The sequence below is a fragment of the Loxodonta africana genome, chromosome 7 (genome assembly GCF_030014295.1).
Source record: "Loxodonta africana isolate mLoxAfr1 chromosome 7, mLoxAfr1.hap2, whole genome shotgun sequence".
NCBI classification, from domain to species: Eukaryota; Metazoa; Chordata; class Mammalia; order Proboscidea; family Elephantidae; genus Loxodonta; species Loxodonta africana.
The window spans coordinates 79,858,200-79,884,843 of record NC_087348.1 but is presented as its reverse complement, the minus strand read 5'-3'; the positions used below and the strand labels follow the sequence as shown (position 1 = coordinate 79,884,843).

The 26,644-nt window shown below is 38.0% G+C and overlaps 2 protein-coding genes across 2 annotated transcripts; both read left to right on the top strand.

Moving 5' to 3' along the window:
* The first annotated feature begins 231 nt into the window (after positions 1-231).
* LOC135231973 (olfactory receptor 52N1) lies at positions 232-1,285 on the top strand. The gene has a single exon (XM_064289217.1). It carries the CDS (start codon positions 326-328, stop codon positions 1,283-1,285), a length of 960 nt encoding a protein of 319 aa, XP_064145287.1. The 5' UTR covers positions 232-325.
* An 8,273-nt stretch (positions 1,286-9,558) lies between these two features.
* Positions 9,559-10,512, top strand: LOC135232161 (olfactory receptor 52N5-like). Its single transcript, XM_064289487.1, has one exon. It carries the CDS (start codon positions 9,559-9,561, stop codon positions 10,510-10,512), a length of 954 nt encoding a protein of 317 aa, XP_064145557.1.
* The last annotated feature ends 16,132 nt before the right edge of the window (positions 10,513-26,644 follow it).

Sequence of the window (26,644 nt, the reverse complement as noted above, 5' to 3'; positions counted from 1 at the left end):
TCCTTGGTCATCCAGTTGTTCAGGTGGTGGCCAACTTCAGCCTGGGGAATGAACTACATTGTAAGAAAAGGCCCTATCCAGGCACATCAGCTGGACTCAAGTTAATTCATCTTGTGAAAATCTAATGCCAAAGACATGGACCCAAACATAGTATATGCCACGTATTCAACATAGGAGAGCATGTATGGTTATTGATCTATAAGAAAGTTAAGTTCGGTATCATGGGGAAAATTTTGCTTGTCAGTTACTCTGATCTATTTTATTTTATTTTCTGCTTACAGATGCAATTCTGTAACTTTTGTACTATGAACTTCCAACAGTTGTTATGTCATTTCTAAATGATACCAGCCTAATCCCAGCTTCGTTCATCCTTAATGGCATCCCTGGGCTGGAAGAAGTGCATTTGTGGATCTCCTTCCCCCTGTGTACCATGTACAGCATTGCCATTACAGGGAACTTTGGACTTATGTACCTCATCTACTCTGAAGAGGCCTTACACAGACCTATGTACATCTTCCTAGCCCTTCTGTCCTTCACAGATGTGCTCATGTGCACCAGCACACTTCCCAACACCCTCTGCATATTGTGGTTCAACCTCAAGGAGATTGATTTTAATGCCTGCCTGTCCCAGATGTTCTTTGTCCACACGTTCACTGGGATGGAGTCTGGGGTGCTCATGCTCATGGCCCTGGACCGCTTTGTGGCCATCTGCTACCCCCTGCACTATGCCACTATTCTCACTAATTCAGTCATTGCCAAGGCTGGGCTCATCACTTTTCTTAGAGGTGTAGTGCTTGTTATCCCTTTCACTTTCCTCACTAAGCGCCTACCATACTGCGGAGGCAATGTCATACCCCACACCTACTGTGACCACATGTCTGTGGCGAAGATATCCTGTGGTAATGTCAAGGTCAATGCTGTCTATGGTCTGATGGTTGCCCTTCTGATTGGGGGTTTTGATATCTTGTGCATCACAATTTCCTACACCATGATTCTTCGAGCAGTGGTGAGTCTGTCATCAGCAGATGCTCGACAGAAGGCCTTTAGCACCTGCACTGCCCACATTTGTGCCATCGTCATCACCTATGTTCCAGCCTTCTTCACCTTCTTTACACACCTTTTTGGGGGGCATACCATTCCACCCCACATACACATTATCATGGCTAATCTCTATCTGCTCATGCCTCCCACAATGAACCCTATTGTGTACGGAGTGAAAACCAAGCAGATACGTGAATGTGTCATTAGGTTTAAGGGAAAGGACATTTCTTCTCATAACATTTAGAGAACCTTCTGTGAAGTTGGAGATTTCTTAGCCAGGTTGAGATCACCAAGTCAATAAGGAACCAAGCAAAGGAAACGAGGTACTTAGTCACTCAAAATATTTTCACATGACTCAGATAATTCAACTTCTTTTAAAAGGGTATCACCATGGTCATGTAGGCAAAGATCCACTCTTCTGAAACCCCATGTTCTCCAAAGTCTCTTTATTTGTAGGGGACTTCAAAGTTCATTGCATTTAATTATCGAGGACAGAGAACTCTACCTTCAATGACAACCTGTATGAGTTTGCAGCCCAATGGCTGGATCACTAGGACTGGAGCTGAACCTTTTTTTTTTTTTAATTTCCTAGCAAAATTAACCCATTTTCATCAATGTCTGTGCTAATATATTTCAGCAATCTCCTGCCAAAACCATTTTCAGTTCATTCTTATTTCTGAAGTTCTGATCTGCTTTCTCTAACAGTCTCTCCAGCTATGTACCCAGTAGCAAATCATACATGTGTTCACCAAAAAGTCTTGTAAAAGATGTTAATAGCAGAATATTTGGAATACCTAGAACATAAAATTAACTGAAATGTTCAACAGCAGCAAAGTGTATAAAATAATTGTGGTATAATCAAATATAACATCGAGCCAAATATGTATACTATATGATTCCATCTGTATAAAGTTCAAAATCAGGCAAAAGTAACATAGGGTGTTAAAAATTAGAATAATGTTTACCTTTCAGAATGAGAGAACAGGTAGTGATTGGACAGAATATGAGGTGTGCCTCTGCGGGCCTGCCAATGCTTTAGTCCTTCACCTGTATGGCAGTTCAGGGTGTGTCCAGTTGGTGATATTTCGTCAAGCTGTAGTTGTATGATGGGCTCACTTTTCTGCATGGATTCTGTACTCCAATAAAATACTTCTTTCAAAGAATATGTCTGGAGCACATACTCGGACCTCTGTAAATTGTGAAACATGATTCTTCCCTGCCTCCTATACTGCCTGTCTCTGGTTTACAAAATATGTGTATTTTAGTTTCCGTGAGAGGTAAACAATTTAGTGCAAATAATATGTGAATATTTGTAAATATTTATGATAACACAATACAATTGTATATATTAAAAAAAAAAGCCTCCATCTTTAAAATGTTTCTGTCTAGTTCCTTTTGAGAGACAGACTCTTAAAATATTGACTGGGTGTGTGTGTGTGCCTGTGTATGTGTGTGTGTGTGTGCGCGTTGATGCTGTTCTTCTGGTGACTACTCCTTTTACTTCAAGCTGTGTTTGAACTTCAGTTAGTTTACCTACCTCTCTGTTTTAGACAAGAAGGATTTAACTTAATTACATTATCTGTCAATTACTCATGCCTACAAAATATTATATAAAGTTTCCTTTACCTAAAACTTCCAACCTCAGTATTAGTCAGCTATGCCTTTGATTTTTGGTTGTTAAGATTACACCCAAGAACAAAGTTTAATTACAGGATATCAAATGTATTAGGATTACCCTAAAATGAGAGACGTACTGAACAAAGTGGATAGTTTACTCAATTATAAAATAATATTTCCTAGAACTAAATTCAAATTTTTTAATTGAAGTAACCCACAAAATACCCAGATAAATTATTTACAAAAGACTCAAACCTGGACCCACCCCTGCGAAATTGATAAAGGTGGAGGTTCAAGTATGAAAAAAAAGCAAAGCACGTTTAAGCATATGAAAAAAGATATCTACCAGCATCTGCTAAGTATTAATGCTGGAATACAAAGGAGCAGTGTTTTTTACTTACAATAATAAACATCATTAGACCAACATTCTGTACCCAACTTAATAATCAATCAACTATGAAAGCAGTAAAGATATTCAGATTTGAAAAAAATTGACATGGATAGCAACTTTTCTTAGCAAGTTATGCGAGGATGCACTCAGGAGAAATTAGGGAATGAAGCAAAGTAGACAGAAATATGGGATTCAAGAGTTAGTGGCATCAGTCTAGGAAAAGAAAGAAAGAATGCCCACAGCTCTGAAGATACTGCAAGAGTACAATAAGCCTGATCAGCGAAGGCTAAGAACAGGAAAAAAGAGAAGCACCACCTGTCAGTTTGTCATACTGTGGTGGTTTGCACCTTGCTCGGAACCCTGGTGGCACAGTGGTTAAGGCCTCAGCTGCTAACCAAAAAGATCTGCAGTTTGAATCCATTGGCTATTCCTTGGAAACCCCGAAGGCCAGTTCTATATTGTCCTATAGGGTCGCTATGAGTCGGAATCTACTCAACGGCGAGTTTTTTATGATGCTAAAAACTATGCCACTAGTATTTCAAATACCAGCAGGGTCACCCATGGTGGACAGGATTTAGTGGAATTTCGAGATTAAGACAGACTGGGAAGAAAAGCCTAGTGATCTACTTCCAACAATTAGCCAACGAAAAAGTATATGTATCACAATAGGATATTGTCCAATGTAGTGCTGGAAGACCAGCCCCCTGGATCAAAAGGGACTCAAAATACACTGTGGTCAAAACAATGAACTCAAGGATACCAACAATTGTGAGAACTGTGCAGGACCAGGTAAGAATTTGTTCTGTTGTACATGTCACCATGAACTGTAGCCAATTCAATGACAACAAACAATAACAATTTGGTAAAAACAATTTTTAGGAAATTCTAAAATAACATGAAAGCAATGCACGAAAAATACTCCCAGAGGTAGAGGAGACCAGTTACGCTTAGGAAACCTGAGTGAAAGAGGTGAAATATACAATTGCCCTTGTTTAAGGGCATGGAGTAGAAAGTTTTGGTGTAAAATTCCTGGAGGAAAATTTTGCAGTAGAAATCCTTTAAAATGAGTTAATTTTTGTTGCAGCATTTCCTTATGGAATTAATTATGAATATGTTTCTATTTATTATAATATTATTGTTAAATAACATGTTGAAATTGAACTCAATGTCCTAACTATTATGCTAACTTTGGAATTCATACTGAGGAATTCATGTTGAGGAAGAGTTACTGTTGAAATATTCATGATGTATAATTAGTGGAAGCAAACAGTTATGAAATAGTCTGTAAATTATGACCCTGTTTTTTTTTTTTAATGTATACAACAGAGGTAACAAAATCCTAATAGCAGGTATTTCTGAGTGTAAAGTAGTACATGTTATTTTAATCAATGACCATTTACTATTTCAGAAGGTCAGAATAATAAGCAACTAAAAACTTCTTTTTTTTTTTAATCCTACACATCTATGTATCTTTGCTTTATTTTTAATTGCATAAGGACAAAATTCCAATTTCTACTCCAAATGGCTGTCTGGCATGGGAGTTCCTTTCTGGATTGCCATCTTTTGGAGCCCAACTATGGTAGACACATCTCCGCCTGCCCCCAAATCTATGAAACTTGGCATCCTGCATTCTTTTAGGGCTGTGTGCTCTCTGGGGGCACCTAAACTCTGTTCACACTGAGAGAACTCAGGACTCCTGAGGATTTCAGAGGTTATGCCTATTTCCTGTGGGAAGACAGCTGGGCTAAACACTTCTGATCCAAGGTCTATAAGGTGAAGCCAGGGTGCACCTGGCATAGCATGAATTCTGGGCCCTAGCTCTGGCATGACCACTCTTCACATTCTTTCTTCTTTGGAGCTCCATTGTGGGTAAGGAATATTTTCTACCTTCCTGACATTTATTGTATGACAAAGTTTAGAATTGTCCCAAAACCCAAAACCAAACCCATTTCTGTCAAGTCATTTCTGACTCATAGCAACCCTATAGGACTGAGAAGAACTGCCCCATAGGGTTTCCAAGGAGCAGCTGGTAGATATGAACTGCTGACATTTTGATTAGCAGCAATAGCTTGCCATAGGTCTTAATCACTGCACCACCAGTGGTCCTAGAATTGTCCCAGTCTGTCGGTATTATCACAGAGATTAGAAGGACTGCTGTACAGAGGATTTTGCATTTCATGTCTCACTAGTCTCTGTGTGTGAACAATTAAGAAAATCATGATCACTTCACATTAAAAGCAAAGATAGGACTGGCAACAGATGTGTGTTCTTGTGTGGGCAAGGGACAAGTCAGATGCACAAAAAATTTCCTTCAGAGTATACAGAACTCTTCGTTTTTATTCATTGTTTTTCAAATACAGGGTGCAATGCCAGAGACAGAGAATTAGGTAGTAAAAATTTTGAGCACCCCCAAATCAAGGAAGGGTGAATACATACATTGTCTTCTCTCCAAGTCACTAGCCCACCCTTCCCCACATCTTTTTACTTCTTCAATTAGATCACACAACTTGCAGTCAGCTGATCCAACTCCAACTTACCAAATGTGCTTGTTTGTTTGTTTTGTTTTTTATTCAGGTACTTCCCTCATTCTTGGAGTAAAACAGGAGAAAGATTTTTTGAACCATACACTAAAACAGTTCACAAGTCAGTAAAGAGACATGATAAACACCCAAATAGTTCTGGCCCAGGCCACCAACTTACAATCATCATGAAAGAAGGAGAAAGAATGAGGGCAACATAGAGAAGAAAGGTGACTTTCAAATAGAGAGACGGGCAAGTGTTTCACCAGTGTTTTGTGTAAAGATCACAAATATTGTGTACCTTTGGACAAACCATCGAACGTACTGAGTCTCAGATAAATGGTTATGAATTGGTAGACTCATTATAAGAATATGAGTGAGTTCATAAACTAAATAGTAACTAGGAAGTACAGATACTCAGATGGTACTATTGGTGGCTTTCCCCTAGGCATGTGGGTAAATATATGAATTTGTATGCAGGTTGATTATTTATATTCAAGATAAATCTAAAAGTACTAGAGTGGAGGCACAAGAAGGCTTCTGCTAAGTGCCAAAAGTGCATTTCCTGGAAAATGCAGATGCTTAATGGGATTTCGTTTAACTTAATGTAGAGACCATACACTTAAGACATTCAGGCTCAGTGATTGCACTTCATGTTATTAAAGGGTTGGATATAATATTTCTGAAAAAAGATGAAGATGAAGCAGTAGCAGGGAATCTAGAACCCTCTTTTCGGTATTCAGCTCTTTCCTGACATTCCTCTCTAGGGAATTCAGGAAGATTGTTCAGATAGGTGGTAGGATTTTATTTCGTGGTCCTGTTCCTGACTTATTCTTAAAAAAAAAAAAAAAAAAAAAATGCTAATCTCGGTCATCACTAGAGAAGCACAACATGGAAATGAAAGAAGTTAAAAAGCAAGACTCCTAGGCTTTCCTAGCTCTTAAGCAGTGCCTGATTCATCCTGATTTTTCTGAAGACTGAGATTAAGTGATAATCCAAAAGGACCTCTTTTCTGTTTTCAACAGCCAAAGGCAACCATGGGTGCGGCACACCCTTTGTGTCAAATGGATGCCTAGTGTGGGATGAGGAAACAGCAAAAGAAGCAGCAGAGATAGTATCAAACTCTATCCCTTCCATCAGGTCCTGGGGGGTTAGACACCTGGATCAGGTAACGGAACCTACTGTCATTGAGGAGGGAAGGGAAATTGTGTTTGATATGTACTGGGATGATGCATCATGTCTAGATGTGGTGTGCTGTTTTCTAGTTACAGCATGTTGTTTGTCTATTTTATTGAAAATGTCTTGATGTAAGACTAAGGCAAGACCTTCAGTCGGAAGGGATTTCTTTCCCCGTGGTTTTGTTGTAACTTTACATTCATCATTCTTCCTAGACTTTGTCTCTTTTGTACTTCCCCAGAACCACAGGCAAAAAAGGTGCAGGGGCTCAGGGTAAGTGTAAATGGTACTTGTAACCAAATCTTCAATCCTTTGGAAGAGAAAGTATGAATCATCTAACACTATCCCCTTGTTCTTTTCCCATAGTGCTGCTCAGGGGAGAAACTGTAAGCGGCAGGAGCCATAGAGGCCCCAAGTTAGAAACATGAAGCCCCTAATTCCTCCACAGAAATCAACCAACCAAACATAAAAGCAAATAAACTACAAATGATTGATCCGCTGCTTGATAGCTCAAAATTTCTCCATTAATTGCCTTTATGAAGGACTTGGTTTAGGGTAACAGATGAGGAAATCTAGGAAAACCTGGATTTGACTCTCAATCACTAATAACTTTGGGAAAGTGAATTAAACATCCTGTACCTGGGTCAGGGAAGCTCACCTTGGACTCTAATATACAGTTATCCTCATAGGAAGTGACTTTATATCTTAGTGTTTGAGGTGAATAGCAGTTTATCTGGATGTGTATATGGCAGGGAGATTTGCAAATAAGGGAAAGAAATTGAGCAAGATCAACATAGGCTTGAAATAAGGAAAAGTATATGTAAAGTGTATGTCTATACAATATTTGAATTTGCAACTAGTCATCAAGGTTTAAACATGAAATGCTAAGATACAGTGACCACATAATTTATCCCCAAACCAGGACACTTTTGAAAGTTTAAGGAAATGGCAAGAAATAGAGTTGGAGAGGAAAGATAAAATCTAAAACTTACTCTATTGTATACCAAGCCAATGAAATTGAGCCCTACCCTTAAAGTAAAGAGATGTTGAATATTATTAAGCAGTAGATTAATAAGTCTTCGCAATTATGTTGTAGGACAAATTAGATCTGAAAAATTCAAGAAGGAAAGAAAAGAAATAGGCGGATGTCACTAGGTGGTCTTTAAAAGAGATACGTGAGTATAGGAAGAAAGGGCTAATATTAGAAATATTCCTGGATTAGAAATACAAGTTCTTATTCCCTGAGTATTTACTACAGATAACAGACATGCTGAGGTGGTCTGGATGAAGTAACAATGAAGAAATTTTGAGCTATAAAGAAATTACTCCCAAGATAAAGTGAAGGAACGTCAGAGAAGATTAAAAAATTTGAATTTGGATAATGTGGTGGGTGATGGCACTATTACCAAAGGACAGAACTTGGAGGTGGAATATATTTTTGGTGGAAGGTAAAGTTGAAATGATGAGTTCAGTTTTAGGCAAGGTAAATTGAAAGTTTCCTTGGAAATTTATGGAAACACTGGTTGGATAGTGGTTAAGTGCTACGGCTGCTAACCAAGACGTCAGCAGTTCAAATCTGCCAGGCGCTCCTTAGAAACTCTATGGAGCAGTTCTACTCTGTCCTGTAGGGTCACTATGAGTCGGAATCGACTCGATGGTAGTGGGTTTAGGTTTTTTTGGTGTATGGAAATTTATGGTAGAAATATCCAGCATGCCTTAGAAAGAGGACTCATCAGTTGTGACATAGCTTACTTACAGAATTAGTGACCTGAAAATTATCAGTATGTTTGTTATACTCGAGGTCATGAGAGTGGAAATATTTCCCAGAGAGAGAACAAAGGGAAAGTCCAGAGAATCTGCTTCTCAAGAATTATGTAAAAACAGAAGACAAAGAATGGTAATAGGGAGATTTCTTGTTTTACTTCTTGGGGCAACCAAGTAAGCTCTAGCTTCATGGCCATTGTCTCGACTTATCTACATGTGTATCTGCATTTCTAAGGATTATTATATCCAATATCCTGGAATATTCCAATGTCCTGGAATATTGGATATAATAATCCTTAGAAATGCAGATACACATGTAGATATGTCGACGGCAGTGGGTTATTCCAGGATACAATCCTAGGAGTGAAATAGACTTCTGATTATGTTTCAGGAATCTTTGAGGTGGATATTGTTAGCCTTGCTTTATAGATGAACAACTGAGGCTTCAACATCAAAGTAAATATCACCAAGTCACACAACTGGTATAGAAGGAGCTGAAATTTAAATGAGATTCTATTTGGCAGAAACACCCATAGTCTCCCATTGCATATTGCTGCAACAACAACAACAAAAACTAGTGCAATAAACAAATCTCAGAGGATCCTTCACATGCAGTCATAACTTTCTATTACTGAATATGTGCTCTGTCCAGTCAGGACAGACAGTTAAATATACTGCATGCATTTTGTGTCATATATGAATACCATTTCTAGCCCCAAATCTAGTTTTGTGACATTTGACATTTATGCAATCTCTCTGGGTCTCAGTTTCTTCTTCTATTTGATGGCAGAAAACAATAACAACTTTGTAAATGGGCTTTAAAAATTATCCTTACACTGCAAATCTTTTAAAATATTGAGATACACAATTATTGAATAGTTTATTTTTATATGCATTATTATTTGAATTTTTGTACTATTATGAACGTAATTTTATTCAAAATTTAAGTTTGGATTCACAAAGAAGCTCTGAATCAAGCTTTCTATGTCTTAATTCCTTCTCAGGGAAGAGGCTTCAGGAAAAATAAAGAGATCTTCTGTGTATTTAGTTATGCTGATTTCTAACAATTCATATGTGGCACCAGAATCTTTTATTCTTAATGGCATTCCTGGTCTGGAAAAAGTACACAAATGGATCTCCCTTCCTCTCTGTGCAATGTATATTATATCCCTTGTGGGTAACCTTGGCCTTGTGTACCTCATACGCTCTGAGGAATCCTTACATCATCCCATGTACTGTTTCCTGGCCATGCTCTCCCTCATTGACTTCTTCACCTGCACCACCACTCTACCCAATGCACTCTGTATCTTCTGGTTCAATCTCAAGGAAATTAACTTCAATGGCTGCTTAGTCCAGATGTTCTTTGTCCATGGGTTCACAGGTGTGGAGTCTGGTGTCCTCATGCTCATGGCTCTGGACCGCTATGTGGCCATTTGCTACCCATTGCGTTATGTTAATATATTCACTAACCCTGTCATTGCCAAAGCTGGGCTTGCCACCTTCCTAAGGGGTGTGATGTTGATGATTCCTTTCCCATTCTTGGTCAAACGTTTGCCCTTCTGCCAAAGCAATATTATCTCCCATACATATTGTGACCACATGTCTGTGGTAAAGTTATCCTGTGCCAGCATCAAGGTCAATGTCATCTATGGCCTGATGGTTGCTCTTTTGATTGGAGTATTTGACATCTGCTGTATCTCTGTGTCTTACACTATGATCCTCCGGGCTGTGGTCAGCCTCTCATCAGCAGAGGCTCGTCAGAAGGCCTTCAGCACCTGCACTGCTCATATATCTGCCATCATTATCACCTATGTTCCAGCATTCTTCACTTTCTTTACTCATCGTTTTGGGGGACACACTGTTCCTCCTTCTCTCCACATCATTGTGGCTAATCTATATTTGCTTCTCCCCCCAACTCTGAACCCTATTGTTTATGGATTAAAAACAAAACAGAATCGAGACAGTGTCATACATCTCTTCCATGGAAAGAAATGTCCAAGCTGATCCAGGACAACTGAAATTAGATAGAGGAAATACAAACAAAAAACAGGAAAGAAGAAACTGGTTGCTCACTAATGTTCAGTATTAGTATTTCTCATTATCTAGACCAGAGTATGTTTTCTGCAAAGATAGTGGAGAAATTTATATCTAATTCTGAGTTTTTACTTAGCTTGGTGCCTTCTGTTATTTTTTATCCATCACTTGTTTTAATCAAGTCTTTGATTTGGGCTAATTACTACTTTCCTCTTAAATATCTGTCTAAGATATTTTTCTAATTATGTCAGAGCATCTGCAAGTTTCTTGTCTATAGTGGTAATCATCTAATACATAATAAATAACATTTTCTAGCCTGGGGTGTTCCTAAAGGTAAAATTTGGTTTATAGATTAATTTCAGATTTTCCTTTGTGTATCCAGTGCCACCACATTTTCTAGCACTGACACACAGGGCTCGAATACTCTAGGAATCACAATACAGCTGCTATTTGATATACAGAGTGGGTTTCTCAACTGAATGTTAGCCAATTGGTGAGATAATTGATTGATTCATTACTTTTTCATTATTTTATTTTTCATAGCAGTGACATATTTCTATCAGCCAAACTAAAACTTAAAATAGAACTAATCTCTCCCTATTCCTTGAACCACATTCACTGTATTATCATAACACACATAATTATGTGTTTATTTATTTAGATGTTTGTGTAGCTAATACTAGAACGTGTTGTGTTTGAAAGCACTAGATATATATTTATCTTTGTATTTCTAAGTCCAACATATTGTGAGGCACAAGGCATGACTAAAAAAAACTAGTATATATTAAGTGGCTAAATGAATGAGTCTGTATTTGCCAGGAACTATGCTCTTGTTATTATTGTTAGTTCCCACTGAGTTGGCTCCAAGTCTTGGCAGCCTTATGTATAAAAGAACGAAGTGGTGCCCAGCCCTGTGCTGTCTCCATGACCTTTGATATATTTGGGCCCTTTGTTGAGGCTATTGTGTCAGTTCATGTCATTGAGCTCTTTCCTTGTTTTCACTGATCCTCTACTTTACCAAACATGATGTCCTTCTCTGGCAATTGGTTTTTCCTGATGACATGTCCAAAAGTAAGTGAGCTCTATGTTTATACCTTCAAGGGAGCTAAAGGTAATAAATTGGAACTCTGTTCATGCCAGTGTGTATTATGCCATACCTGCTCCATAGTTTTGTTCAGAATTGCATAAGCCTGAGTTGAAGAGAGGCAGCAGGCTCAGTGAGGTGGTCATAGCAGACAGCCAGGCTAGCTGGGTGCTGAACCTCCTTAGCTTTGTGTACATGTATGTAAAAAGGCTGAGCTTGGAGAGAAGACTTATCTACAACTGAACACTCCTTGAGTAGGACTTTGGGGTTTAAAACATTGTACATCTGTCAGTCAGGATAATATTAATCTTTACTACACATATTTTGATTGGGTTATCATCTATCTCTTTTACAAAAATAAAATTTAAATATATGTATGTATGTATACCAAAAAAAAAAAAAAAAAAACCAGCACCGTTGAGTCAATTCTGACTCATAGCGACACTATAGGACAGAGTTGAACTGCCTCATAGAGTTTCCAAGGAGTGCCTGGTGGACTCAAACTGCCGACCCTTTGGTTAGCAGCTATAGCACTTAACCACTACACCACCAGGGTTTTCATATGTATGTACATATGTGTGTAAATATATAAATCCGTATATTAGAATGTTATTGGGACTCTATGATCTGTGCATTTATTGACGTAATTAGAAAAATACCTTAATGTAAAAAATTTAGGTAAAATAAGAAAATAAACCAGGAGCTAAGAAAAAGCTTTAGTATGGATTTGGAATAGAAGTTCAACGAAACTAGAGCATGTGAAGCTCTAATAACCAGAAAAACAGTAGATTGTGAAAGCCATGGGAGGTAATTTATTGAATCAAACATCTGCAAAAAAAGAAAAAGCTAATATACTTGCTAGTACTTGACTACAAAATAATCCATTCTCCATACACTAGGGCACAGGGTTATGATAAACCTGAACACTTTTGCCAGTCAGTTGTCCTAGACTTAGATCAATAAATTGAATCGAGGCCTTTAATTTGCCCACAGCACAGTATTCCTCTCTCTGAATTTATATGAGTAATATTTTTCATATACAAGGCCATAGCACGACTCCCTCCTGTATTTGATCTGATTGAGAGAATTGTTCACCCTTTTCCAGAGGTTATGATGCGTGAAGAGATTAGGCCTTTGTTCTTCCCTTGAATGCTCCTTTTAATTGAATCTTTAATCTTCTAACGGAATCTCTGTCTCTTTCTCTGTCTCATCTTCCTTCTTTTTTCTTTTTATCTTTTTGTATATTATACTTGCTTTTCTTTCAAAGTAGAGGAGCACTAATACATTATCTCTCTCAGTCTAAATTGTATTTGATTTTTCTCTTTTAATTTAAATTAATCTGTTCTAGAAGGCAGCCATATGTCATGCCCATTTGGCCAATTATGTGTATGTAATTGAAGACAGTTTTAGAATTAATTGAATTACATTCTTTCCATTGTACCTTTTCAAAATTTTGATTGCAATTTGGAATCTTCAAATGAACCATGTTGGAGGCTTATATAAAAGCTTAGGGGCACCTTGGGTGTTTGAGACATTGTCTTCTCATTTGTAAGTATGGTGTGCTTCTCCACATATGTGACTTTTTTTCACAGTTCATTATGAAGTCTTTTAGTAGTTTGTATTTAAGTACTCTGTTTGTTAAATTTACTTTTGGTTATTTTATGATTTCTGCATATATTAAAAATGATATGAATTTCCAAGGTATTTTTAAAAACTTCTTCTCAAAGATAAAAAGGAAAGTGACTCAATTTTCCTTTTTATTTTGCAACCAGCTATCTTATTGACCTCTCATATCAGTTCTAATGATTTGGTTGCCATTATTATCATTTTGTGGTTGTTGTTCAAGTCTCTTGGGTTATGGGGTCAAGCAATAATATTATCCACAAGCAATTTAACTTTTCATTCACTGAATTTGTCATATTGAATAGTCTGAAAATATTAAAAATATTACTGATAATAGCCATCTTTATCTTATTACTAACTTTAAGGAGGATGTATTTGATACTTGAATGTTGTATAGATAATGGAGAGACCAGTGGACCATCTTAGATGGCCGCTCACAAGCTTTTCAGACCCCAGGCTCTACTCACTAAAGTGGAACATAGACCATTTTCTTTATAAGCTGTGTTATGCCAACTGAGGTAGATGTCCCCTGAGACCATGGTCCCTGCAGTCCCCAGCCCAGTAATTTAGTCCCTTAGGGTATTTGGATGTGTCTATGGAGCTTCCATGACCTTGCCTTAGACAAGTTGTGCTGGCTTTACCAGTACAAAATCTAAAGTTTTAACAGAGCCAAGAAGAAAGTATTTTCCTGCTCAGACAAGAATGAATAATCAAGTTAGGCTGAAATCTAAGACGGACCCTTATTCTCCCTTGGTGTCTCCTGAATAAATATGTTGTTGTTGTTAGGTGTCATGGAGTCAGCCCTCAAGTCATGGGGAGCCTATGAGTAACTGAATCTGAATGTTGTGCTCCATAGGATTTTCATTAGCTGATTTTCAAAAGTAGATCACCAGGCCTTTCTTCCTAGTCAGTCTTAGTCTGGGAGCTCTGTGAAAACTGTTTAGCATCATAAGAACACTCAAGCCTCCCCTGAGGGACGGTGTCTACACACGAGTTGTGCTGCCGAAGAATCAAACCCTGGTCTCCTGCATGGAAGATGAGAATTCTACCACTGAGCCACCAATGCCCTGAATAAAACCACACAGAACTAAATCTGCACCCAACTTTCTTTCCTTCTATTACAATGAAAAAGTGATTCTTGTTTACTCATTAAGGCTCTCTACTCATACACTGGACTACATCACTCCCACTTTTTGAGAGATCTCACCATATTCGTTAATCTCCCTACCTATTTTTCAACTTGTTCCTTCTAAATAACATCTAAATATGTTCAATTCTCTACTATTTGAAAAATACTCTTCTAACCTCACAACCATATTTAATTGCTGCCCTAACTTACTATAGAAGATCAGCTTGATTTAGTTTTAAATTCATAGGTTTTGGTGCCTGAGGAAAAAAGGAGAGGAAGTCGCTTTGGTAGAGCATGTGACCATTGTTTAAAGAGTGATAACATGAAGAATTCATATGAATTCATTTATTTTCAAAATAGTTTTCAAGGAAACCCTTTTAAACAATACAGATCAATTTGTTGCAGTCTACTCCACCTAACTCAGAATAAAAGCCAAAGTCCTCGCAATAGCTCTTAAAACTCCTTTGCTATCGACTCATGGTGACCCTATAGGACAGAGTAGAACTGCCTCATAGGGTTTTCCAAGGGGTGGCTGGAAGATTCAAACTGCTGACCTTTCGGTTGGCAGCCAAGCCCTTAACCACTATACCACCAGGGCTGCAACAGCTACAGCTTTCAAGGATCCATAAAATCCTGGTATCCTACTGCTATCTGACCTCATCTCCTATAATCTTCCCCCTTCTCATGCCCTGTAGGCATACTGGCCTTCTGATTGCTTCTCATTCTATCCAGGCACATTCTGCCCTTAGGATTTTTTTTTCCTTTTCCTGGAATATTCATTTGCCAGAGAGCCTAAGGACTTGTTCCTTCCTTTCCTTCAGGCTTAGCTCAAATATCACACCTATAAATGGTTTCCTGACACTCGTATTTTAAATTATCCTTTGCACCTTTACCTCTTTCCCTCCTTTGTCCTTTACCATAGAACTTATTAGCATCTGACAGGTAGTATACGTTTTCCTAATTTCTTTTGTGTACTTACCTTCCAAAAAGAACTCATTCAGGTCAAGGATTTTTGCCTGTTTCTCATTTTCATTTTTATGTGTTTGCTGCTATATATACTAAGCTGAAACAGCCCTTAACATATATATGTATATATATACACACACATATGTAATATGTTAAATACATGAATAAATGCGTGAACCATTATAAAGTATCACAAAAATCGATTGCAATAGCGTTAATTCTGAGTCGGAAGGAGTAGAACTGCCCCATATGTTTCCAAGGCTGTAACCTTTACAGAAGCTGACTGTCACATCTACGTCCCTCAGAGCGAGCATCTGGTGGGTTCAAACTGCAGACCTTTCAGTTAGCAGCTGAGTTCTTAACCACTGTACCACCAGGGCCCCTTAAAAGTACCATAGCTAAACTTATTCTCAGCAAATTAATTATGCGGTTGAGGAAATGGCTAGGACACTTCAAATAGTTGTTTCAGTCTTGGTGGCAGAAAAAGAAAAAGAGAACTAAAGATGTCCAAGTTCTTGACTATCTCAAGCCAGTAATATTCACAGCAACTCCAGTGCAATCAACTTGCCGCCTTCACAATGGTGTTACCTCTGAAATCTTAAACACTTAATACCGGTTTCTGAACAGAGCGTCTAAGAATGTGTCTGAAACTTAATAGGCATTCAATACATATTTATTGCATGAAAGATTGAATACATTCCTGTGGCTTATTTATTGCAAGCAATAAACATGTTAAAGTTTCTTTCAGTTTTCCCTTGCTTACATACTCTCTCACATTCCCCCAGAATATTCCCTCAACACATCTGTGTCCATCATTTAAAAACAAACTTTTGCACAAGGAACAATATTTTCTACCTTCCCTTCCCTTGCCCACAATTATTGCTAAGTTCAATGGAATGAGAACTTGCTCTTAGTAATGTTGGCAGTAATACTATAAATCCAGGAGGTACTACTTAGCCTCATTTCATTTATTTACTCTACAGAGTTGGACACTATTGAGCACAGTCTACTTTTTGAAAAGTTATTCTTTTCTTATTTTTTCATATTTCCTACTGGTTTGTTTATCCTCTCTGAGGATAATTCCTTAATTTAATCCATGAGAATTTTCTGTCCTCGTTTCCGTATTTTATTTTTTTTTATGGAGATAGTAAGCCATGAATTTATCTTTTTCATAGACAGCTTATCAGTTCATGGCATCTACTTTCTCCCTATATTTGGAAATGAGGGCAGCATTTGCCTATCCACAGTCCTTTAGCTCTTCACATGTTCTTCAATATTTTTTTTCAGAATTTCTTTAGAGTAATTCAGTGTCATACCTGCAAAACATTTAAGTAGCTACATTTGATTTCACAGAGGTTATTAAGCCTGTGAGGTCTGTCACCGCAGGGCTTTGTCTAGGACCTTTCTTCACAATATCCATTTCCAGGTCCGATGACCTTTTTGTTTACACCTACAACGAGCCACTTGTGGAATTTTGTCAGAGGTTGGGATTAACAGAGGAGCCTGAGATGGTGCAGGATCTGGATCAGGGCGTGTAATCTAAAATATGAAAAGGTGGAGGGGGAAAAAGCAAGCAGGGATTCCCCAAGGCTGCACTTCTGAAGTATCAAGTAAATCTTGTGTTTACTCATGTTTGTGTTTGGGGGCAGGGGCATGAACAAAGCTGAGAGATGTACTCACCATCAGTGTCCCTACCTAAAGAATATAGAAAATTCCATAATTCACATAAATATCTACCTTGATTTGTAAAACAGAGGGTTGGAAAATAGCTAAAAATACAGCTGCGGCAAAACATAATGGAGTAAGTTGGTGCTCAAGACTCCTCTGTGATTTCTTTGAAGGACAAAATTGCCTGTATCTGTGACTCAGATTCCTGGTTTCTCCACCTCGAAATTTCAGGATCCTCTGTGCTCAGGTATTCTAATTCTAGAAGTCTAGAACACTTGCCAGTCATAAGCTCTTGCTGAACCATTTTGATTTTGTTTCAGGGAAAGACATATTCTTTTCTACCTGAACTTCAGGGCCTTGCTTTGTTATTTCCCTTCATTTGCAAATTTAGGCACATTTTACCTGTGATATGTACATTTATATGTACATTACTTTCGTGTACATTTCTTTTTAAAAGGATTTCCTCCTCCCTTTTGGAAAAATGTTATGTTTTATAAGTTTCTATATTTTAAATATAGTTAGTGTTGTCTAGCAAGAAGATAACTGTAGTGGTGATGTTGCAATCCCTGCGTTCTCTAATGTAATCGTCACAGGCATCTTATAAATTATTCACATGTTTAAAAGAAACTAAGTATTTTTTGTCAAAGTCAAATAAATCATAAGAGATTTCTGCTTCTAGATACAAGAGAGTAACTGGGACTAAACTTGTACTATCAATGTAAACAACTAGAAAATTGGACAGAATATATGAAAGAAATTTATTAGGACATTGGACAACTTGCAGTGAAGGAATATAATCCCTAAAAGAAAGAAAGGAAAAAAAAAAAAAATGAAGTGAGATCTATTATTGCTATGGCTTTCTGCCTTGAAGGGCTTTCTAAGCCACAGTATACGGAAGGGAAGCCCAAACAGAGCATGACATTATCACTGAGTAGAGAAGAGAGACTTGGAATTCAGGAAGACTGAGGAGGCTGGAAGTTTGGGAAGAGAATACTGGAGAGGAAAGAGCTATGCAGAGAAAATTCCATAAATCTTCATAAGTGAATGTTTAAGTCTGTTGCTGAATACTAACCATAGGTGAAACTCTGTGAGTGAGACTGGATAAAGAACAACTGGAAAGCTGTAGACTGGACAGTTGTCATAGCAAGAGGAACTGAGCTCTGACTCAGAATTAGGAGACCTTGTTGAAGGTGCAGAGCATTCTCTGCAGACCCCAACAAGGACACATCCTAGCTGTAGGGCAAAATGAGCCCTCGCATAAGTGCTACTCTAGGCTTTCCCAACGAATAATAAAAACAAACTTCAGAATGATGAAGCTTATCCACAAATAACTCAACTGCTGGCCAGAACACTCTTTAAGGAAAACATTGAGTGCATAAAAATTAGAAGGTCTGGAATGCAATACAAATTTTTACTTGATATATTAAGAGGTAAAAAACATGAGCAATGACTTGTTTAAATACCTACCTATAGAATCAGATCCAGAATTATATGATGATGAAATTAGCATATAAGAACTTTAAAACAACTATTATAAGTATAGAACCCTGCTGGCACAGTAGTTAAGAGCTGGCTGTCAACAAATAGGTTTGCAGTTTGAATCCACCAGCCACTCCTTGAATACCCTATGGGCAGTTCTCTTTCCTATAGGGTTGCTTGAGTTGGAATTGACTCGAAGCCAATTTTTTTTTTAAATAAATACTCTTAATTATTCAAAGGGAGATATTAATATAATGAGATAAATAATTATTTGAAATGCCAATCTTATTGGATGTGATTAATGGCAGATTAAGCTATTAAAGGTGAAAAAATCAGGGAATTTGAGACAGCAATAGACAGCACAGAAAAAAAAATGATGGGGGAGGAGGGAAGAGGGCAGCCAGTCAGGGACGTATTTTAACAATATGAGGTTTAAACTTCTTTGGTTTGACCTTGATTATCCACCACATTTCCAGACAGCAATCTGATTTAAATAAAGTGCATGAAAACATCAAATCTATATCCTCTTTGTGTATTATTTCCCTTGTTACTCAGTCCCTCAATTTGCTTTGAGAAAGGACACTATTGCTTAAAATACTGGTTTATGTAACCCACACAAACAAGTATTCTGTCAGCCACAAACTGGCAAACTGGATTATTGCCTGTAAATCAATCACAAAGAAATACCTTCCTTGGTAAATAGCACCAATTCACCTGCGAAGGGGGTCATTTTATAATCCAAAATCTTTTTAGAAAGTTTTGTCATTACTGAATTGAGTTGAATGTGTATGCGTATATATAAAAAGACAAACCAAATTAAAATGACATATACATACAATTCTTTTTCTTGGAATTGAAAGGCACAACATAAACTGAACATGGGTCATGGTATACTACTATTAGCCAGTGAAAAGCTACTCCATTGCTTCATATTATTCTTACTTTTTTTTTTAACTTTAATTCCCTATTCTGAGTCATTTCTTTTTCTTCTAAAAGTATCTATTCTAATTGCTTTCATGCATTGCCTTAAAATGTATTCCTCCTTCAAAATACAAAGTTTTGTATGTATGATTTTTATGGTTTGTTGCCCATGTTTATTCTGATTTTGTTCTTTTTTTAATAATTTTTATTGTGCTTTAAGTGAAAGTTTACAAATCAAGTCAGTCTTTCACACAAAAACCCATATACACCTTGCTACACACTCCCAATTACTCTCCCCCTAAAGAGACAGTCTGCTCTCTCCCTTCGCTCTCTCTTTTCGTGTCCATTTCACCAGCTTCTAACCCCCTCTACCCTCTCATCTCCCCTCCAGACAGGAGATGCCAACATAGTCTCAAGTGTCCACCTGATCCAAGAATCTCACTCCTCACCAGCATCCCTCTCCAACCCATTGTCCAGTCCAATCCATGTCTGAAGAGTTGGCTTTGGGAATGCTTCCTGTCCTGGGCCAACAGAAGGTCTGGGGGCCATGACCACCAGGGTCCTTCTAGTCTCAGTCAGACCATTAAATCTGCTCTTTTTACAAGAACTTGGGGTCTGCATCCCACTGCTCTCCTGCTCCCTCAGGGGTCCTCTGTTGTGTTCCCTGTCAGGGCAGTCATTGGTTGTAGCTGGGCACCATCTCATTCTTCTGGTCTCAGGATGATGTAGTCGCTGGTTCATGTGGCCCTTTCTGTCTCTTGGGCTTGTAATTGACTGTGTCCTTGGTGTTCATTCTCCTTTGATCCAGGTGGGTTGAGACCAATTGATGCATCCTAGATGGCCAATTGCTCGTGTTTAAGACCCCAGACACCACTCTTCAAAGTGGGATGCAGAATGTTTTCTTAATAGATTTTATTATGCCAATTGACTTAGATGTTCCCTGAAACCATGGTCTCTAGACCCCTGCCCCTGCTACACTGGCCTTCAAAGCATTCAGCTTATTCAGGAAACTTCTTTGCTTTTGGTTTAGACCCATTGTGCTGACCTCTCCTGTACAGTGTGCTGTCTTTCCCTTGGATTTTTTTCTTATTCTTACTCTTCTACCCACGTTGATCTAGACATTATGTTACATCATGAGTATTTTCAGGATTAAGAAAACAATAATAGCATGCCTCATTCTATTAGGATTAGTAAATATTTAAAGAAAAGATGTCTAACTAATGGTAAATTAACTATCATTGATGTTTTTTTTAAATGGATTCAAAATATTGCCCCTCAGCTATTTTGAGTCAAAACAATGTACTGGGTATCTACCAATTGTCATGTACACTATATGATAAAATAATAGCAAATATCCAATTGTATTTATTGTAGAAATGCTACTGGGAATGCCATAAATTATACCACTAGTATCTTGATTTAAAAAAAAAAAATAATAACCTGTTGCCGTGGAGTCAATTCCAACTCATTAGGACATTATAAGACAGAGTAACACTGCCCCATAGGGTTTTATAAGGAGCAGCTGTTGGATCCAATCTACTGCCTTTTTGGTTAGCAGCCAAGCTCTTAACAACTGCACCTCCAGGGCACCAATTGGGTCTGGATTAAAACCAAAAAAAAAAAAAAAAAGTTAAAAAAAATTGCTGAGAAGACAATTCCCACTCATAGTGACCCTATAACCTGTCAATCAAAACCAAACCCATGGCCTTCGAGTCAATTCAGACTCCGAGCAATACTATAACTGAGTAAAGCTGCCTCATAGGGTTTCCAAGGAGAAGCTGACTGCTGGCCTTTTGGTCAGCAGCTGAACCCTTAACAACTGCACCGCCACGGCTCTGGATCTTGATTCGATACCATTTAAAATATACCACTCTGGGGCAGAGCCAAGAAGGTGGAATAGGGACACTTCTGGGGAGCCCTCTTACAATAAAGACCTGACAAAACAAGTGAAACAAGCATATTTATGACAAGCTAGGAGCCCTGAACATCAAAGCAGGCTTAGAAAATGAACTGAGGGATAGGGAAAGGAAGAGATGGTTCAGAAATGGAGAGTTACCAGACCTGAAACATGGGCAGCCCTCAGGCACCATTCCCTGGAGCAGCAGTGGCAGGCTGGTGCTAGTGTTCAGCCACAGTTTCCTTAGGCAGAAGCAGCCAGCCAAACAGCCTGCTCATACCTCTGGAACCAGAAGAGAATGGCACTTTTAGCAAGAATTAAATATTTGTGTATATTTTCTGTGTCCTCTCCCCCAAGCTGGCTTTGTGGCTGATTTCCCTGGGCCTGAGATAGGCCCTATTGAGTGCCTACAGCCATCCTCCCGGACTTGGGGGAATAAATTTGCAACCGGGGGAAAGGATAATTTACCAGCTCCACTAACCAGGGGAGCTCAGGACAGAAGCGACTCCTATCCAGGCATAAACAGTCCATGGTCTTTGAGAACCTTTTCCCTCTACATGGACCTGTGTGGGCCTATTTCAGGAGAATAGGCCCTTTGTGGGCAGACCACAACTGTTTCAGCTGTGCAGTGGAGAGGTGGGTGTATGATTTTTGCCATTTCTTTGCCTATTAAACAGGGTTCTCACCTACCCACATCAGTGGCCTAAGGACTGGTGGCTCCACTCAGGTCACCCAGCCACCCATAACAGGGGTGCAAGGATAACTGGTTCTTCCTAGTCCTTACAACCAAAAACTTTGAGTGCCCATGGTCCATCTGCAGAACCCACCCACTTGTACACTCTAGGGAACATGGACATGCTTTCCTCAGAGTCATGTGGGGGATGACTCTCAGCCCCCTGCCCTGTTCAGAGTGTGACCCCTTGCTGCAATCAGATACCGGTACCTACACCAACCACCCCTGCCCCTCTAAGACTGTAGGACAGAGTCTGTACTGCACACTTGAAGTTCAGCTACCTGGACACCTGAACTGAATTCATACAAGAAAAGTGAATGGACTGCTAGACTGATATACCTGATAACACCTCTAGCTGTCTGGACATCAGATCTCCAAAGGTGAAAATAATCAAGCTAACTCACTCAAGCAACCCATCTGGGCATATCAAAACAAAACAAAGCAAGAAGCTATGACACAGTAAGCAAACATAAAATAAATTAATACAATAACTTATAGATGGCTCGAAGACAACAATCAATACCTAGTCAGATAAAGAAACTGACCACGATCACATCAACAAGCTCTCAAAACAAAGAATCAAGGAATCTTCTAGATGAAAGTTCATTCCTGGAGTTACCAGATGCAGAATACAAAAGTTTAATATACAGAACCCTTCAAGACATCAGGAAGGAAATGAGGCAATATGCAGAACAAGCCAAGGAACACACAGATAAAGAATCTTATATCCAGCAAAGCTGTCTCTCAAACATGAAGGTGAAATTAGGACGTATCCAGATAAACAGAAGGTTAGGGAATTTGTACAAACAAACAAACAAAAAAAAACTACAGGAAATACTAAAGGGAGTTCTTTGGTTAGAAAATCAATAATATCAGGCATCAATCCAAGACTAGAACACTGGGCAGAGCAATCAGAAGTCAACCCAGAAAGGGAAATCACAAAAATAACTGAAGATAAAAAAACACTCAAGACAGGGAAAAAGTGATGTTACTATGTAAAAGAAGAGAACATGAAAACAATAAAGAGGGACTAAATGTAGTCATAGATCTTTCATACGGAGAGGAAGACAAGGCGATACAAAGAAATAAAAGTTAGGTTTAAATTTACTAAAATAGGGATAAATAATAAGGTAACCAAAAAGGAGACTAAATATCCTACACATCAAAAGAAAAGAAAAGAAAAAGATAGAGACTCAGCAGAAACAAAACTAACAACAAGGAATATGAGGAAAGGACAATATATAATCTACTGAGTGCATAAACTTAAGTGGGATAAAGAAAGTGTCAACAACACACGAAAAAAGCTGTCAAAATGATAGCACTAAATTCATACCTATCCATAATTATGTTGAATGTAAATGGACTAAATGCACCAATAAAGAGACAGAGAGTGACAGAATGGATTAAAAAGCACGATCCATCTATATGCTGCCTATAAGAGTCACAACTCAGACTTAGAGACACAAACTGTCCAAAACACAAAGGATGGGGGGAAAAAAAGTAACAAGCGAACAACAATCAAAAATGAGCAGGAGTGGCAATATTAATTTCTGACAAAATAGACTTTAAAGTTAAATCCAACATAAAGGATAAGGAAGGACACTATATAATGATTAAAGGGACAATACACCAAGAAGATATAACCATATTAAATATTTATGCACACAATGACAGGGAGGCAAGATACATAAAACAAACTCTATCAGCACTGAAACGTGAGATAGACAGCTCCACAATAATAGTAGGAGACTTCAACACACCACTTTCGGTGAAGGACAGGACATCCAGAAAGAAGCTCAATAAAAGACACGGAAGATCTAAATGCCACAGTCAACCAACTTGACCTCATAGACATATACAGAACACTCCACCCAAGAGCAACCAAGTATACTTTCTTTTCTAGTACATATGGAACATTCTCTAGAATAGACCACATATTAGGTCATAAAGCAAGCCTTAGCAGAATCCAAAACATTGAAATATTCCAAAGCATCTTCTCTGACCATAAGGCCATAAAAGGGGAAATCTATAACAGGAAAAGCAGGGAAAAGAAATCAAACACTTGGAAACTGAACAATACCCTGCTCAAAAAAGACTGGATTATAGAAGACATTAAGGATGGAATAAAGAAATTCATAGACTCCAATGAGAATGAAAACACTCCCTATCAGTACCTTTGGGACACAGTGAAAGCAGTGCTCAGAGGTCAATTTATATCAATAAATGCACACATACAAAAAGAAGAAAGGGCCAAAATCAAAGAATTATCCCTACAACTTGAACAAATAGAAAGAGAGCAACAAAAGAAATCTACAGGCACCAGAAGAAAACAAATAATGAAACTTAGAGCAGAACTAAATGAAATAGAAAACTGAAAAACAGTTGAAAGAATTAAGAAGACCAAAAAAGCTTTTTCTCTGAAAAAATCAACAAAATTGATAAACCATTGGCCAAACTGACAAAAGAAAAACAGGAGAGGAAGCAAATAACCCAAATAAGAAATGAGGTGGGTGATATTACAACGGGCCCAACTGAAATTAAAAGAATCATATCAGATTACTATCAAAAATTCTACTGTAACAAATTTGAAAACCTAGAAAAAATGGATGCATTCCTAGAAACACACTACCTACCTAAACTAACGCAAACAGAGGTGGAACGGCTAAATGGACCCATAAGAAGAGAAGAGGGTAAAAAGGAAATCAAAAAACTCCCAACAAAAAAAAGCCCTGACCCGGCCAGCTTCACTGCAGAGTTCTACCATCATTCAGAGAAGAGTTACCACCACTACTACTAAAGGTATTTCAGAGCATAGAAAAGGACAGAATACTGCCAAACTCATTCTAGGAAGCCAGCATAGCCCTGATGCCAAAACCTAGTAAAAAATAAAAAAAAAAAAAACCTAGTAAAGACACTACAAAAAAAGAAAATTACAGACCTATATCCATCATGAACTCATATGCAAAAATCCTCAACAAAATTCTAGCCAATAGAATTCAACAATATATCCAAAAAATAAATCACCATGACCAAGTGAGATTCATACCAGGTATGCAGGGATGGCTCAACATTAGAAAAACAATTAATGTAATCCATCATATGGGTTTTATCATATAAATAAAAGAGAATCCCATGATTTTATTCAATTGATGCGGAACAGACATTGGACAAATTTCAACACAAATTCATGATAAAAAACACTCAGCAAAATAGGAATAGAAGGAAAATTCCTCAACATAATAAAGGGCATTTATATAAAGCCAATAGCCAACATCATCCTAAATGGAGAGAGCCTGAAAGCATTCCCCTTGAGATCAGGAACCAAACAAGGATGCCCTTTATCACTGCCCTTATTCAACATTGTGTTGGAGGTCCTAGCCAGGGAAATTACGGTAGATAAAAAAATAAAGAGCACCCAGATTGGCAAGGAAGAAGTAAAAGTATCTCTATTTGCAGATGACATGAACTTATACACAGAGAACCCTACAGAATCACCAAGAAAACTACTGAAACCAATAGAAGAGGTCAGCAGAGTATTGGGATACAAGATAACCATACAAAAATCAGTTGGATTGCTCTACACCAACAAAAAGAACATCGAAGAGGAAATCACCAAATCAATACCATTTACAGTAGCCTCCAAGAAGATAAAATACTTAGGAATAAATCTTACTAGAGATGTAAAAGACTTATATAAAGAAAACTACAGAACACTTCTGCAAGAAAACAAGAGACCTACATAAGTGAAAAAATATACCATGCTCATGGATAGGAAGATTTAACATTATACAAAAGCCTATTCCACCAAAACACATCTACGTATTTAACAGAATTCTGATCCAAATTCAAACAACATTTTTTTAATGAGATGGAGAAACAAATCAACAACTTCACATGGAAGGGAAAGAGGCCCCGGAGAGCTAAAGTATTCCTGAAAAACAAGAACAAAGTGGGAGGCCTCACTCTAACTGATTTGAGAACCTATGATACCTCCACAGAAGTCAAAACAGCGTGGTATTGGCACAACAACAGATACATAGACCAATGGAACAGAATTGAGAATCCAGACGTATATCCACCTACATATGAGCAGTTCGTATTTGACAAAGGCCCCAAAGCAGTTAAACATGGAAAAGACAGTCTTTTTAACTAATGGTGCTGGCATAACTGGATATCTACCTGGAAAAATATGAAACAAGACCCATACCTCACTCCATGTACAAAAACAAGCTCAAAATGGATCAAAGACCTAAATATAAAATCTAAAACAGTAAAGATCCTGGAAGAAAAAATAGGGGCAATGTTAGGAGCCCTAAGACATGGCATAAACTGTATACAAAACATTACTAACAATGCAGAAGAAAAACTAGAAAACTGGGAGCTCCTAAAAATCAAACACCTATGCTCATCTAAAGACTTCACCAAAAGAGTAAAAAGATTACCAACGGACTGGGAAAAAGTTTTTAGCTATGATATTTCCAATCAGTGCCTGACCTCTAAAATCTAAACGATACTGCAAAAACTCAACTACAAAGAGACAAATAAACCAATTAAAAAATGGGCAAAGGATATGAACAAACACTTCACTAAAGAAGACATTCA

Coding starts and splice junctions, on each gene's coding strand:
- LOC135231973 (XM_064289217.1), top strand. CDS start 326: ATGTCATTTCTAAATGATACCAGCCTAATCCCAGCTTCGTTCATCCTT.
- LOC135232161 (XM_064289487.1), top strand. CDS start 9,559: ATGCTGATTTCTAACAATTCATATGTGGCACCAGAATCTTTTATTCTT.